This window comes from Harpegnathos saltator, unplaced genomic scaffold (assembly GCF_003227715.2).
Source record: "Harpegnathos saltator strain DR-91 unplaced genomic scaffold, Hsal_v8.6 scaffold507, whole genome shotgun sequence".
In the NCBI taxonomy this organism is placed as follows: domain Eukaryota; kingdom Metazoa; phylum Arthropoda; class Insecta; order Hymenoptera; family Formicidae; genus Harpegnathos; species Harpegnathos saltator.
The window spans coordinates 377,677-392,880 of NW_020230324.1; the positions used below are offsets into that span (position 1 = coordinate 377,677).

The 15,204-nt window shown below is 45.9% G+C and overlaps 1 protein-coding gene across 1 annotated transcript in view; it reads left to right on the top strand.

Moving 5' to 3' along the window:
• mthl1 (adhesion G-protein coupled receptor methuselah-like 1) overlaps positions 1 to 15,204 on the top strand; it is a 241,606-nt gene that overhangs the window by 189,785 nt on the left and 36,617 nt on the right. The window contains exon 5 of the mRNA XM_025302624.1: positions 14,957 to 15,141. Within this exon, the coding sequence (XP_025158409.1) occupies positions 14,957 to 15,141 (185 nt within the window). The remainder of the gene's footprint in view (positions 1 to 14,956; positions 15,142 to 15,204) is intronic.

Sequence of the window (15,204 nt, forward strand, 5' to 3'; positions counted from 1 at the left end):
GAGACGCAGGAAAGAAGCCTTACACGTGTCTCTTTTTATTTCCGCATACGGCACGTCGAGCGGCGGAACCATTTTCGCACCGCACAGGTGTACTCGATGAAAGACGCGATACTTTCATTCGCAGTCACGCGCGTGTGATAAGAAATGATCACACACCTGTACAACTCCCCAAGCTTAGCCGTGTTTTGAATCGCAAAGCGCGCCTATAGCGGGACGTCTATTTTTATTGTTTTTCTTTTTTTAAACGGCGCTCCCGCAAACAAACACCCACGCCTCCTCCTGCGCGCGCGGGCGATAAAATACCTCGGCCCGCTTGGCGCCTTGATCGAGATAGCTTGATCGGTGTACATTTCACGCAGGTTCGCCGAAAGCTCTATTTTTGAGCAGCACCGCGCGCGGCTACTTTTGTCAAGGTCGCCTTTCCGTCGTTCGCGATACAGCGAGTAGTCAGACTTCCTACTCGTCTTCTGCAGTACCTCTTTGATTATGCAACGGCATTCCTCGAACCAGTTATACCAAGGACGCATACCAGCCGGGTACGCGCGGCCCAGCTTTCCTCCTAGATCATTAGATCGTATCTGAGAAATCGACACCGGGCCCCGCGAGTGAAAGAGGCGAGCATCGCCGGCATCCCGAGACACCAGTCCGAACGACCCATTGGACGCGTGGAATGAACTTTCCCGTGCTGAATTAATATGCCGCGCCGCGCCGCGCCGCGCCGTGAGATCAAACGCTGAATCACACACCGTCGTCGAACATGCCGATGAAATTCGACTTCCCGGTAGGAAACTTGCTGCGCGGGATTCGCCGTTAGATTGTCGGCCGCGGGATCTTGACGGATCGCTCGAGAGTTTTTCTCGAGTAGACTCGGACGAAGAGGAGACCTGAGCCTAAGCACTTTTCTCCCCCTCTCGACCCCTCGGCTGTTAATGACGAAAATATCCGCGCACTCCAAAAGGGAAGAAAACACTGGTAACGGGGCAATTATCCGTCACCAACGTTTTCGTCACCACTTTTCCTCCCGTCATTAACGGCTAGGGGTTGATCCACCCCTTAATGCATTAATTCACCGATCGGTTCACCTGGTATCGCGGCTGTGGTGACTTCCACAAGATACTCCTACGGTAGTATTAGGTTTAGTGGTCACGTCTAGTTAGGTCTATCTAGTTAAGTCTAGTTAGGTCTAGTAGCAGTTCTTACCGATTTTCGACAATTGTCAATTTTCATTTAAAAATCAATGGAACAAGATTAATCGATGAAATGTTCTCCGTTGTTATCGATGACCTTGCGCCATTTATTGGGCAGTTGCCGAGTCCCGTCACGATGGAAACTTGGTGGCTCTGAGGCTATAAAGTCATCGATGAAACGTACGTCGTTAACTGTCGAAAAATGCATATCAGACAGCGCGTGTTGCATCGACCGAAACAAGTGAAAATCTGATGGAGCCAAATCTGGAGAATACGCCGCGTGAGAGAACTTTCCAACCCGAGTGTAAGATGCTTCCCTTTGTGGCTTCTGCTGCATGCGGTTTAGCATCGTCGCGCAGCAGGACGACTTTACGGCTACCTTGTCCAGTAAATGGCCTTTTTTCTCAACTGCATCGCTCAAACGTATCAATTGCTCTTGGCAAATCTCTACTCTGATGGTTTTACCCGGTTCAAGAGCTCATAGTATAGCACACCCTTCTGGGCCAGCATATGCAGAAGAGAAGAACTTTTTTTCCGAAACGTTTGGATTTTGCTGTCGACGTTGTCGGTTGACCAGGGTTTAGCCGTGATTTTTGCGTTTAGAATTTTCATACATGATCCATTTTTCGTCGCCAGTTACGATTTGTGCAAAAATCTTTTTTTGTTGTTTGGCGCGCAAGGTGACGCATGTGGCCAATCGGCGTTTCTCGTTGTCAATGGTTAGCTCGTGTGGAACCCATTTGCCTTCTTTCTGAATCTTCCCCATTTAATATAAACGATCGCAAATAGCTTTCTGGCCTACTCCCAGCTTTTCGGCAAGTTCTTGTTGTGTTTGTGCCGTATTTTCATTCAGTAAATTTTGCAACACCTGGTCTTCAAATTTCTTTGGCTGACCGGGGCGTGATTGGTCGTGAAGATCAAAATCACCGCTTCGAAAACGTTCAAATCGGTTTCGGCACGTGCGATCGGTCACAACATTTTCACCACAAGCAGCAGAAATTATTTTGGCTGTCCCAGAAGTGGTTTTGTTTAAATGAAATGCGAAATGCATCGCGCATCGAATATGCTCTTTGTTGATTCGTAAACACTTTACGTTGGTTATTTGAGGTTATGTGCATCAAACGGCAAACCATATGTCATTTCGTAAAGTTAAATGTCAACAAATCACAAAATAGCGGGAGGATATTTCAATCTCAATGTTTCATCGGAAAGAATTAACTACTAGACGCAATATAGGTTGGTGCAAAAATAATCGCAGTTTTTTTACGTATCGAGTATAAAAAGACGCATATATCGGTTAAAAATTATATTCATTAGCCAAAATAAAGACCATTGGTTTGCACACGTTTCTCCCAACGGGAAATAAGTTTGTTTATTCCTACAAGATAGAATTCTGAAAGAGATAAAGGTAACTGGAGAATTCGGCGCCAAACTTGAAATGATAAAAACCGCAATTATTTTTGCATCGATCTAATGTATCGACGCGGTTGCGAAGTTTTGCGGCGCGGCCACGCTAAAAGCGTGTTCCTCCTCTGCGAGACGCACAAGGGCTGCAATTGGAACGTTCGCCGCAACAGGCGAAATTTAAATCCCGGTTATGATACGCATGACTTCCAGATCATGTTTTCCGATATGTTTTCCAAGCGCCCACCCACTTCGCGTAGCGGCTCGCAGGCGATCGCCATTCTTCGTGCATCACGGAAGTCGAAGTTGCGCCGCGATCGCGAAATAGACCTCGGCACGCCCTCTCCTTGTATCCCCCCGACTGTCGTTGAGACCCGTCGATTGATTCGCGACGGAGGGCGAGCAAGAGAGAGGAAGAGAGAGAGAGGAAGGGAGGGAGAGAGAGAGAGAGAGAGAGAGAGAGGGAGAGAGGAAGCGAAGGAGAACGGAAAAGGTGCCTGAGGCCACTTCTTGCCGAGCAAGAAAGTTTGCTGTTCGTGCCGCACGCGATAACTGGTAACACGTGAACCACCGATAATCATTCCGTGATGCTGCGATACAGACGAGAACGCTGCGAGGCGCGCGCCTCGGCTCGACCGCAGCAGACATCGCGTCGTGAGCTTCGCAACTTCGAAATAGGGGCTGCCCGTGTAACACAAATTCCACGCGGGGCTGCTTCATCCGGACATATTGGGTTGTTCGAAAAGTAATTTCGGTTTTTTCAAATAGATGATTTTAGTTGCCTTTTCAAGCAGTTAACCTCATTCTAAACCAGAAAACCATTTTACATTCTTACACAACGCACATTTCAAGCTTCATTTGCAAAAAAGTTGTTGCGGAATCTATCAAGTTGTTTTCGTTCAGCGTCGCATCAGAAATGGAAAACCAACGTGAGCATTTTCGTTACATTCTGCTTTTTTATTACCGTAAAGGCAAAAGTGCAGCGCAAGCGAGAAAAAAATTGTGTGCCGTGTATGGAGAGAATATGTTGACTAAACGTCAGTGTCAGAATTGATTTTCGAAATTCCGTTCTGGGAATTTCGATCTTAAAGATGCGCCGCGTTCTGGAAGGCTAGTTGAGGCTAGATGAAGACCGAATAAAGGCACTTGTGGACGCAAATCGTCATTTAACAACACGAGAAATTGCTGAGGATTGAATTTATCGAATTCGACCGTGAGCATTTGAAGTAACTCGGTTTCATTTCAAAGCTCGATATTTGGGTTCCACACGTTCTCAAAGAAAGAGATTTGATGCGTCGCATTACCATCCGCAATTTGCTGTTGAAACGTGCTGAGGAAAACGATCCATTTCTGAAGCGACTCACAAATGGAGATGAAAAATGGATTGTGTGACAACAATATTAAACGCAAATGATCATGGAGCAGTGATGACCAGCTCAAAACACATCGAAAGCTGATATCCATCAAAAGAAGGCGATGCTCTCTGTTTGGTGGGATTGGGAAGGAATGGTTCCTTTGAGCTGCTACCAAACGATTGATTCGAATATGTATTGTCATCAGTTGGACAAATTGAATGACTCCATCAGGCAGAAGAGACCAGAATTGGCGAACAGAAAAGGTGTTGTGTCTCATCGCGACAACGCCAGACCTCACACAAGTTTAATGACTCGCCAGAAGCTGTTAGCACTTGGATGGGATTTCCCCACACATCCATCATATTCACCCGATCTGGCATCATTCGATTGTCACTTGTTTCGGTCACTGCAAAAATCTTTGGATGATACAAATCTCGATTCAAATGAAGATGTCAGAAACCACTGAAATCAGTCTTTTGCCAATAAGGACTAGAAGTTCTACGAGCGTGGAATCATGTTATTATCTCAAAGATGGCAAAAAGTGTTGGAACAAAATGATCAATACTTGACAGAATAAAACTTTTCTTTCTGTTACAATTATCGCCTTTCATTTGCATGCAAAAAACCGAAATTACTTTCCGGACAACCCAGTACATTGATAAACTCGCTTCTAATTATCAAACGAGGTACAATGATTTGGGCAGATCAATAGCGCGTATTCATTTACGCGGGAATTGTTATTATTCGATAACCAGGGAAATTATCGAAATAATAGTCGCGATGTTATCGCATGAGCATTTTTGTTATTCAATAATTACGCGCAAATGACGTGCGCGCGCGCGCGCGCGCGCCTCTCTATTATCTTTCCATCAATAACCAATGGCTTTCGGCACTGTCATATCCCGTTGGCAAAATAAAGAGACGGTTAATAGTCGTCGCTGTCGGAAAGTGGCGCGAGCGATGTCGCAGCTCGGGACAGTCGCAATTATCGCTCGCGGTAACGTCAAACGAGAGACGTCTCGCGAGATCAAAGTAAAATCGATGTGCGCGCGCGCATGCGCGTATAATTATCGGAGGGAACAAATCTGTACCTGATATACTTGACATCTCCCGGTGGTGGCCATTATTATCCCAAGCCCCCCCCCTGCAGCAGCTATGCGACTTATTTCGCGGTCTAGCCGGCCTTATGAAGCACGTTCCACCCGCGCCGGACGTTGTAATATTTAAGAATATCAAGAATTCCACGCTGTAGCGCTCGCCCGCGGCCGTTTCCCTTCGACGCGCGGAAATTCTTAATACCTTCTTGCCGCTTCTTGAATTACTACCGCGGGCTCGGCCGCGTGATAACGGCGCGGCATTCAAGAGCGATCGCCTGGATGAACGGCAGTCGGGAGAGGAGAAAGAGCGAGAGAAAGAGAAAGAGGGAGGGGGCAGGTAAAGACGAGAGCGGCTCCGGTATCCCACAGCGACAATGGTAAAGCCCCTATCATTATCCTCCTTCCTGCCGGCGTAATCGACGTCTAATACCGGAAGTGCAATATTGATTGCCCGGAAACCGAGGGACGAGCGTGTCGACGCCGAGCAACAAGCGTTCGCACCTTCGCGATGAGGCGAGGCGAGAAACGCGCGCGTCTTCGCGCGTTAAACAGACGACACGACGAGGCGCTCGTCTCTCGACGGAAGTGGAAGAAACCCGAGCAAAAAATTGTTAGGGCTATCCTCATGAAGCATAAGGCCCCATATAAGGCTGAAAATAGGATGCTCTAAAAAGGGATGCCTCTTTATTACCACATCAGGCACCGAGATAGATCTTTTAGGGATACCTTAAATTTTATGAAATAAGGCTAACCTATCCTTAGAAGGATTTTTTAGGAATGCCTTCGATTTAATAAATAAGGTTTTAATAGGAGAAACTGATAAGGACCTTAGATGGATTTTTAGGGATGCCTTAGATCTAATAAATAAGGTTTTGATAGGAAAAGCTGAGAAGGGTCTTGGAAGGATTTTTTAGGGATGCTTTAGATTTTACGAAATAACGCTTTGATATGGAAAACTGATGTGGGCCTTAGAAGGATCTTTTAAGGATGCTTTAGATATACAAAATCAAGTTTTGTTATAGAAAATTAATAAGATTTGAAGCGTGTAATAAAATTGTCATAGTTTAGTATTAGCTTTAGTAGGTACATTCTATCTCTGATACTTTTAAAGATTTTGTAACTATACCGCAATTAAAAACAAATTTTATTAGTTTTATTAGTTGCCATATTCATTATTCTCTTCCAAGGATTTTTCTAGTATTGCCTTCGTTTTAAAATGCAACAAACCTTAACCTAAAAACAGTAGGAGGATTTTTATGTGTAAGGAATGCTAAATTTTATTGTAAAGTGTGCTATATTTTTAAAATAAAAAATTCTTGTTGTATCCTAACAAGATTATAAAAAAATAAAGAAATTACAGTCTAAATTTTTTGGGACTAAAGGAGCGAATATTTTTACTCAAGCAATAATAAAAATATTCCCTTATAAGGCTCTCATAATATTACCTTACAAGGACTCGTTAAATCATTTGTTACACATCTTGTAGGGCCCTTGTCTTTCTACCCCTACTAGGGCCCGATTAATATCAGAAAAAAATAATCTGGTCCTTACCAGAGCCCTATTAATTTTTCTACTCGGGAATGCCGAGGAGCAAGAGACGTCTCGATGACGGTCATGTTCGTTGATTATCGCTAATTAAGGTCGATTTCCTAGATCTCCGCTTCGCCGTTCGTCGCCCGAGCACGTAAAATACCGCGAAACGGGAACGTACAGTCGACCTGAAGAAACAGTACCGTCTCGCGGCGTTCACACGAGGATCACGTCGTACGAGCGAGTTGCTCACGAGGACACTCTTCAGCTGCTCGCGCGGCCCGGACGAAGTGCAGATGCTCGCGTGACACTTCGGAGATAATTCGAAGTCCGTTCGCACGCACGATCTTGCGTTTAGTATCTTCATCCTCGCGGCGTGTGTGCGCGATGCAGATTCGAAGAACCGAACCACTTCGGTGAAACGCGGCGAGTTGAACTGTCGTGAGAAAGTTTCACGGGAAAAACGAGGAATTTCCTCTCTCGTGAAGTCGCTCGCGTTAGCCCGGCCGGATGCGCGACATTTGCATCGCGCGAGGTTTCTTCCTTCTTTCAACGCGGCCCAGACGCGATATTCGAAAATCGTTTGCATGGATCTACATGAATTAGCGCGACTCATGTAAGCCGACGCCGCGCCGCCGCGGATCGGATCGTTTCTCGATCGATTACGAAGCCGCGTAAGACGCGCCGCCGATACGATGTCAGCTCGCCGATAAATACACGGGGAGAATGTGTACGGCGGGATCGATTGATCTTCAGATTAAGAGGACACGCAAACAGATCGAGGACGTCGAGAGGAGCCGAGGATGGATGGATGGATGAATGGCCCTGGATGGGCGAGCGTGGATGCGCGGTCGACGCCGGATGAAGAGAGAGAGAGAGAGAGAGCGGGCCCGTCGAGTCGGACGTTTTCGCGTCCCGACTCGACAAGTTTCCGTTCGCTTAAGAGCCCCCGAAACTTTTCAATAAAACGTAACTTACTTTTCATACGTCTCTCGGCTGACAAAGTTCCCGCTACTATCGCTTTCCGGAGGAATTCCGAGCCGCCTCGCGCCTCGTCGATAATCACTTTTTATGCGCTCCGCGAGTACTTCCGGGGAACTCGCGCGAGCTAAAAGCGCGGGGGCAGAAGGGGCAGATATCGATCTGGTCGCGCGCGGCGTTTTACCGGCTCAATTAAATATAATAGAATTTCATACGCAATTTATCACATGGCGCGAACGAGTCGCGAGCGAGAATTCCGTTCATCAATCTCCGCCTGATTTACGCCTTACTCGGCCCCCCCCCGCCTTCCTCTTCCTGCCGTCGCACGCTAATAAAGCACGCGCTTTATCGCGAGATTGTTCCCCGCCCCCGCGCGTTTTCGGGACAAGACGAACTGCACACCGACGTAATAAATAAATATCTCCTTGTCCATCTTGCGCGCGCCCATCTCGCGTTCTCGTAACGAGAGCGCGCTCGGCGCGCGGAGGACAGCGCGTACCTCCGGCCGACACCGCCGCTAATTGCCGTCCGTGTAATTACCATATCGGGGAGATAAATATAGAGCTCTTAGCTCGCCGCTACCGCCACGAGACAGTACGGCGACATTACGTCTGCGCCGTAAGTAAAGTCGCGCGCTTGGAAAGATAGCGCGCGGCTAAAATATGAGCTTCCAAAACGAGCCGCGGCGCGACGCACGACTGTGCTAACGAAGTAATCTACTTATCTGCCTTGCCGGCGCATTATTCGTCAATTTTTCCACTCTACATTGTCGCCCACGCCTGCGAGAACGAGGCCGCTCTCTCGCCGGTGCTGGCGCATCGCTAAGGTGCGCCGGGAAGCTCTCTCTCTCTCTCTCTCTCTCTCTCTCTCGCAAAAGAGATCAAAGCGCTCGCGAGTTATGTAGACGTACATATATGTACGCACACATACATGCCGGTTTGCGCCGTTATGTAAGTAAATAAGAGATGGAATCCACGAATATTATTCCGTCCCGTTAATATTGTCTCCGTGGCTGCGCGACTTTTGCGCTGCAGTCTGGCGAGAACGGAAGGATCTCGTTGCACTTTGTTGCTTTAATGATCTCGGAGTTATGAATACGTGCGGTGCCGCCGCGCTGATGAAACTTGTCGCTTGGTTCTGCCAAATTGCAATAACTGGGAGAGAGAGAGAGAAAGAGAGAGAGAAACTCGAGAGCTGCCGGAGTGGCTCTTGCACTTATAGGCTTAGCATTCGTCATTGGTGATTTTTGCAATTCCCACGTTGAGATTAGGTATGTTGAACAATGTCGTTATATTTGTAACGCAAGTAAAACCGTACTCGTGCCGATCGGTTTGACGTTATATTAGGTGTTCCGGTTAGTTTTGAGGGCTTAATATAGATGGCTATACAGAGAGAACGATTTAGTTAAATTTAACAAATGCTTATCTGGAATAGTCCAAATAAATTTTTGGATTGATCGAACGAAGTTTTGTTTGACGCAACAAAAATATTTTGTTGCAGCTTAGTTCCAACGAAATGTTTTTGTTGCGTCAAACAAAATTTTGTTCGATCAATCAAAAAATTTATTTCGACTATTCCAAATAAGCATTTGTTAGATTCAACTAAATCGTTCTCTCTGTGTACAGTTACAAGTCTACTAGAGATATTTTGAAAGTTGGTACGGCATTTTTAGCGCTTGGACGTTTCTGCAAATAACTTGACACATGGCACGTGCATTTGTGAACGTAACCACACTTTTTGTGCGATTGAAAATGGAGCGTGGTGAAGAGCATTTTCGAGCATTTACTGCTTTATTGTTTCGATTCGAAGTAAACGGCTGCTGGAGCCCACCCATTCGTTTCAGAAACCTATTCTGACTTTTCTTCATCGGTTAAAACATGCGAGTACTGGTATTAGTGATTTCGGCGTGGTGATTTTGATTTAAAAGACAAAGAACATTCAGGTTAACCAAGAAAGTTTGAAGATGCCGAATTGCAGGCATTATTGGATGGAAACTGAGCTTAAACGCTTCATGAACTAGCTGAGACATTAAATTAGTTGGTAAATCAACCGTTTCGGATCGTTTGTACGCCATGGGGAAGATTCGAAAAGGAGGCAAATGGGATCCATATGCATTGTCTGAATTGGCTATTCAAAATCGTTTAACCACTTGCACTTCATTGCTTTCTCGTCACAAAAAGAAGCAGTTTTTGTATCAAATTATAACTGGAACTGAAAAATGAATCTACTATGATAATCCTAAGCGTAAAAAGTCGTGGATAAGTCCAGGCCAACCATCGACATCGACTCCAAAACGCAACATCCACGGAAGTAAGGTTTTATTGTTTTCATTTGGTGGGACATGAAAGACGTCGTGTTTTATCAGTTGCTACAACCGAATCAAACAGCCACTGCTGTGCGTTATCGACAACAATTAATCGATTTGAATCATGTTTTAAACCAAAAACGTGCAGTAATAGCTCGAAAAAAATGCAAAGTGATTTTGTTGCACGACGATGCTCGACCACACGTTGCAAGAACAATTAAGGATACATTATAGGTGCTTCAATGAGAGGTCCTACCACACGCCGCGTATTCATCAAACTGTACTCCTTCTGATTGCCACTTATTTCGATCTATGCAGCACAGCTTTGTTGACCAGCATTTCAATCACATGAAGGAATAGAAAAATAACTCGATTAGTAGGTTGCTTCGAAGGACGGATATTTCTTTTATCGCGGAATTCACTTGTTGCCCGAAAAGTGGGAAAAAGTTATGGCTAGCGATGGAAAATATTTGGGATAAAATATAATTCAACGTCTCTCAAAAATAAACGTGTTTCTTTTGCAAGAAATCCCTCAAAACTAATCGAAACACCTAATATTTATTTAATTAAAAGGCGCCAGAGCCCTGTCGACGATTTTTGATTTGGGATATATATCTCTCTCTCTCTCTCTCTCTGCAAGCGCCGTCATTTATCTTGCACGATCGGGACTACGTCGCGCCCGACGATCGATAATTCTCAAACAAATCTCGCGAACATCTGGCCGTAATGGGACGTTTCCGTTTACAATAATCCACATGGCGATGTTGGGTTATTACGTCCAAGCCATCGCCCGCGCTTCTGGTATTACAGGGAGGCGGAGGCGGTATTCCAAAGAAGAAAAAAGAAAACGATTGTAATAAGAGCCTCTCTACGGCGCAGGCCGTAATAGCTGTTACGGAGGATCAAAAGATTAACAATGGCTACCTGACGTCTATTTAATAACCGACTTCGTTATCTCGGTTTTATAACTTCCATGCATGCGCCCCCGGAACTCTTTCTCCGGCTGGGCAGGAGATACAATTACACAATGCCCGTTTCTGAGAGTGCGCGCCGTTTTCCGTCCAAATGAGATGCGAGTCCGCCCTCTTTCCCAGGCAGAAAAGGAGAGAGAGAGAGAGAGAGAGAGAGAGAAATTCATTATATCGCGAAAATATATACACACACACACACACGTGTCTCTTTTTCCGACGGCAATCTCCTCACGACCGTCTCCGTGCGTATCGAGAACAGGGGAGAAGCCAAGAAGAAAGTTACGCGGGTGATCCCCCGCGTAAGTCGCCGTCGCAGTTGTCGTCGTTCGCATAATTGCCTCCTCGCGAGGAGGGGGGGGAGAAAGGCGAAAAGAGAGAAAGAGAGAGAGAGAGAGAGGACGTCAGCACTAGCGATGCCTAATTAGCGACGCGCCGGAAATGAGGCGTAAGCACTGCGAAATTAGTATCTCGAGATACCCCCCCCCCTCCCTCCCTCGTCCCGCCTCCTTCCCGCTGGAATGCGCCCGCGTGGATTTCCCGCGCGTCGCGCCTCGGACATCTTCATCCGGGCCCGAAACGCGCCCTGGAAGATTAAGCGCCGAAGCACCTGCGAGATATCGTTACGTAAGCCGCGCGAGAGGTGTTTCCTCGTGCGGCTTAATCAAATAAAATGTCCGTGAACCGTCATAATTCTTCTCATCGTTCGCCGACCGCGAGGCGCGGTTAATTGCTCTCGGCGAGAATTTCAATGGACATAATAGCTCTCGGCAGCGTTTATCTCTCGATATTAAACTTCCTTCGCAATTACATCCTGAATTAAGCTTCTGTTGGAACGATCGCTCGGGACGATCGCTTAACGCGCAACGATGTGTCTTATTTATGTATTCGTCGAGAGGAAGAATTAACTCGCGACTCTCGATGAGAGGCTCGAAGTTTCGCGCGCGCGTCTGTGTGGTTGAAGCTTTAATTCCAAATATATTTTGCGGAGAGAAAAGAGAGTCTGTTTCGTGTCTTTCTCCTGCCGGCACGGGCGCGGGTATAATAACACACTCGTATAATTATGAATTGTGTATTTCGCGTTAGCATTAATATTCATGGCGCTATCTGAGGCTGCATCGCGATATCTTTTCGCGTAATTACAAACTCTATTATTTATACCGCTGTGTATGCGCTAACAATTACGCATTTAATAAACGTTAATAAATGCGAAACGTAATAATATGTGACGTTGGTTATCGCGCGCGGATACTTTATTATTTGTGAGCTGCAGAAACTGCCTGACGCGCAAACACGAGTGCGAATCCCCGAAAATTGCTCGGTCTTTTTTTACTTTTCAACGGGCGAGCTCATTGCGGCTCACGCACCTGCGTCCCTGCCCGCCTGCCCGCGCGCACGCGTCCGGATTAATTTCAGTAAAAATTTATATAACGGGTTGTAATACAGAGGGGCCGAACGTACAAAGAGAATATTTAAATGAAAATGTCTCTCCGCGCGCCGACTCATGTCGCTCTAGTTACAAAGCTCTCACTAATGTAACTACATTTTTATTCTCCCCGTGAATCGCGAATTATATAAAATTACACGCGTTGAAAAGAATTACGCTAACAAGAGGCGCATTACAAGCATTCGCACAATGTAGGGAAGTACCGCTCGATCGTCCTCTCCCGTCCTTTCCCGCCTTGCCTTGCTGAATACACATTGAAAGTGTAAAAAAATAATACACACACGCACACACACACACACACACACACACACCATGGAATAGTTTTCGCTATAGCGAATGCGCTTTCAAGATTCATGATGTGTTTATTCGCAGATTCGCGATGCGCGTCTGCTCGTCGGAATTATTTATCGTTGCGTCGTTACTCATTCATTAATGTATTTCCAACAAAAATTGATTATTAATATCTGCTAATTATTGATGAAAAATGATCACGGGACCGCTTGATTACCGGCATAGTTTGTCTCACTTGTCCGACTTGTCGCGTCGCGACTTCCGCTGCCAGGGAGCGATTAAAAGTGCGAGGGAAATCCGCACGACGTCGCGACGCGGTCGCAATTTGTATTTCAACTAACTTTTCCTCGCCCTCATCGACTTTTTCGCTCGACACGCTCGTTCACGGTAGCCGATGTTTGCCGTGTGTGTGTGTGTGTGTCCGCGGGAACGCTGCGATATCGATAGGCTGCGATTTACGAGTAGCGGCCCCTCACGGTGCTAAGCCCGAGCGTTCATCTCCCAGCCGCGAGTGTCGTTATAGCGACGTTCAACTAGCCGGACAATGACAAAGCTGTACGATTTAGTCCGAGTTACGAGTGAACGAGCGCGGGATTCTCACGCAGCCGACGTGGTCTCGTTAATAATTACGAGGCCACCGTGATCGATGACGCCGATGACATACACGTGGCTCTATTGTGTTCTTACCGGCCGACGCAAACATTACATTGTTACGAGCGGGATAATTATTCCGGTCCGCTATTATTTCTGCATAAGCGAAACAGATAGCGCCGATCGATGACTCCGGCTTGAACAAAAGTATCGCTCCATCGTACGATGATCCTCGATGGCGTATCGCGCGACTCTTGTGTCCGCAAATATATCGTTGGGTCCGTTGAGTGAATAATGATGACGCCGAGACACCCGGTGAGTGTGTCTTTGTTTCGCGCGCGTACAAACGAAGACGCAATTTACTCAACATTAGAATACTTCTGTTGGCTGAATTTTCACCCACAATTTTTTTCCGAATGTAAATGAATTATAGATATTTGGCAAAAATTTGCAACTGCGTGTGAAAAACGGTTTTAAATCGTATACATTTTTTTAAAGGGAAAATAATCAGGATTGGGAAAGTTACTTTGTAAAAGTATCCAGTTACAGTTGCAATTTTTTTTCACTGAAAAAGTAACTAGTTACAGTTACAAGTTACTGACCTTCAAAAATAACATATAGTTATAGTTAGAAAATAACGAGTAGTTACTTTTCAGTTACTTTTTTACAAGAATTGTGCCAATATTTTAAATTCCGTAATTGCATAGATTCCTTCAATTTTATATAAAAGTAGTTTGTTGATTATTATATTCCTCATATTGTATAAAATTTTTACAAATTAGATTCATTCATTTAAATAAGCAATTCATATTTATTCTTTAAGACTATTAATAACAATTATAAGGAAGTGGGTGAATTTGATGAGAATAATAAGTACTAAAAATACTAAAAGTAATCTTGACATCAAAAATTAGATTTCTTCACTAAACTGCGCCGAACGCGGGTTATATTAACAAATAAGGACTGGCGATCCGCGACGGAAATGTCCAATAGGCGCACAATTTTTTTGAAAGAAATACACGTTGCGTTCGGAGAGGAGACTATCAGCGCTATTGCGCTGATTTTATCCTTGTTTTACATCTAATAAACGATAAAAATAGATGACACAATAGCGCGTATTCCAAATGCAGCCAGAATAACTGTATGCTTATTGCATATCAAGCATCGCACGTGCGTTATCGTTATGCTGATCCTCCAGAAACTGAAGTTTGAAATATATACAATAACTATTAAATTAGTTACCAGTTATCAAACAAATGTAACTAAGTTATAGTTACAGTTATAGCTAAGTTATAGTTACAGATGACAAAAAACGGAACAAAGTTATACATTACCAAAAAAAGGTAACTGTAACTTCGTTACGAGTAACGAGTTACTTCCCAACCCTTTCGCAACAACTTTCCGCCGTAAGAAAAGCAAAACGTCCTTTATTCGAGCACAAAAGGTCCAAGACATCACACAGACGGATGGTTAAAAAATATCATCGGGTGGATCTTCCACCTCAGCCCAGCCCAGCGTTTGAGGGTTTATACGCGATTGTCCTCGACGAGTCGGGGATGCGCCGGACGCGCATTCGTATGTTCCGCGAGCGAGCAGCCCGCCGCGCCGGCTGCCGAGTGGCTCTTTCTTTCGGCCATTCATCCGCCGCGATGCGATGGAGAAAAGCGTGGGAAAAAGGGAGCGAACGCACCCATATCCGCTCTCGGGCACGCAGTCGCCCGGTGTGTTTTACCTCGCGGCGTGTCGCGTTCTCCATCGAGACGGCGACCTCTAATCCTTTCTCTTCGCCTTTCTTTTCAGGGATCTGAGACCGGTGAGCCTGGAGAAAGGCCAGGAGACCCTCCGGCTTCGGGTCTACGGCTGTTACGCTTGGGGTGGACCTTTCTTGGTCGCCGGGCTGGCAGCTCTTCTCGACCATCTCCCGCCGCAGCCTCAATACACGTACCTCAGGCCCCGCTTCGGCGAGAAACAGTGCTGGTTCTACGGTAAGTCGAGTGCTTCCCTCCCCGGCCGCCGGCGCGATCCCTCGTCATTTCCGCGTGAAGTAT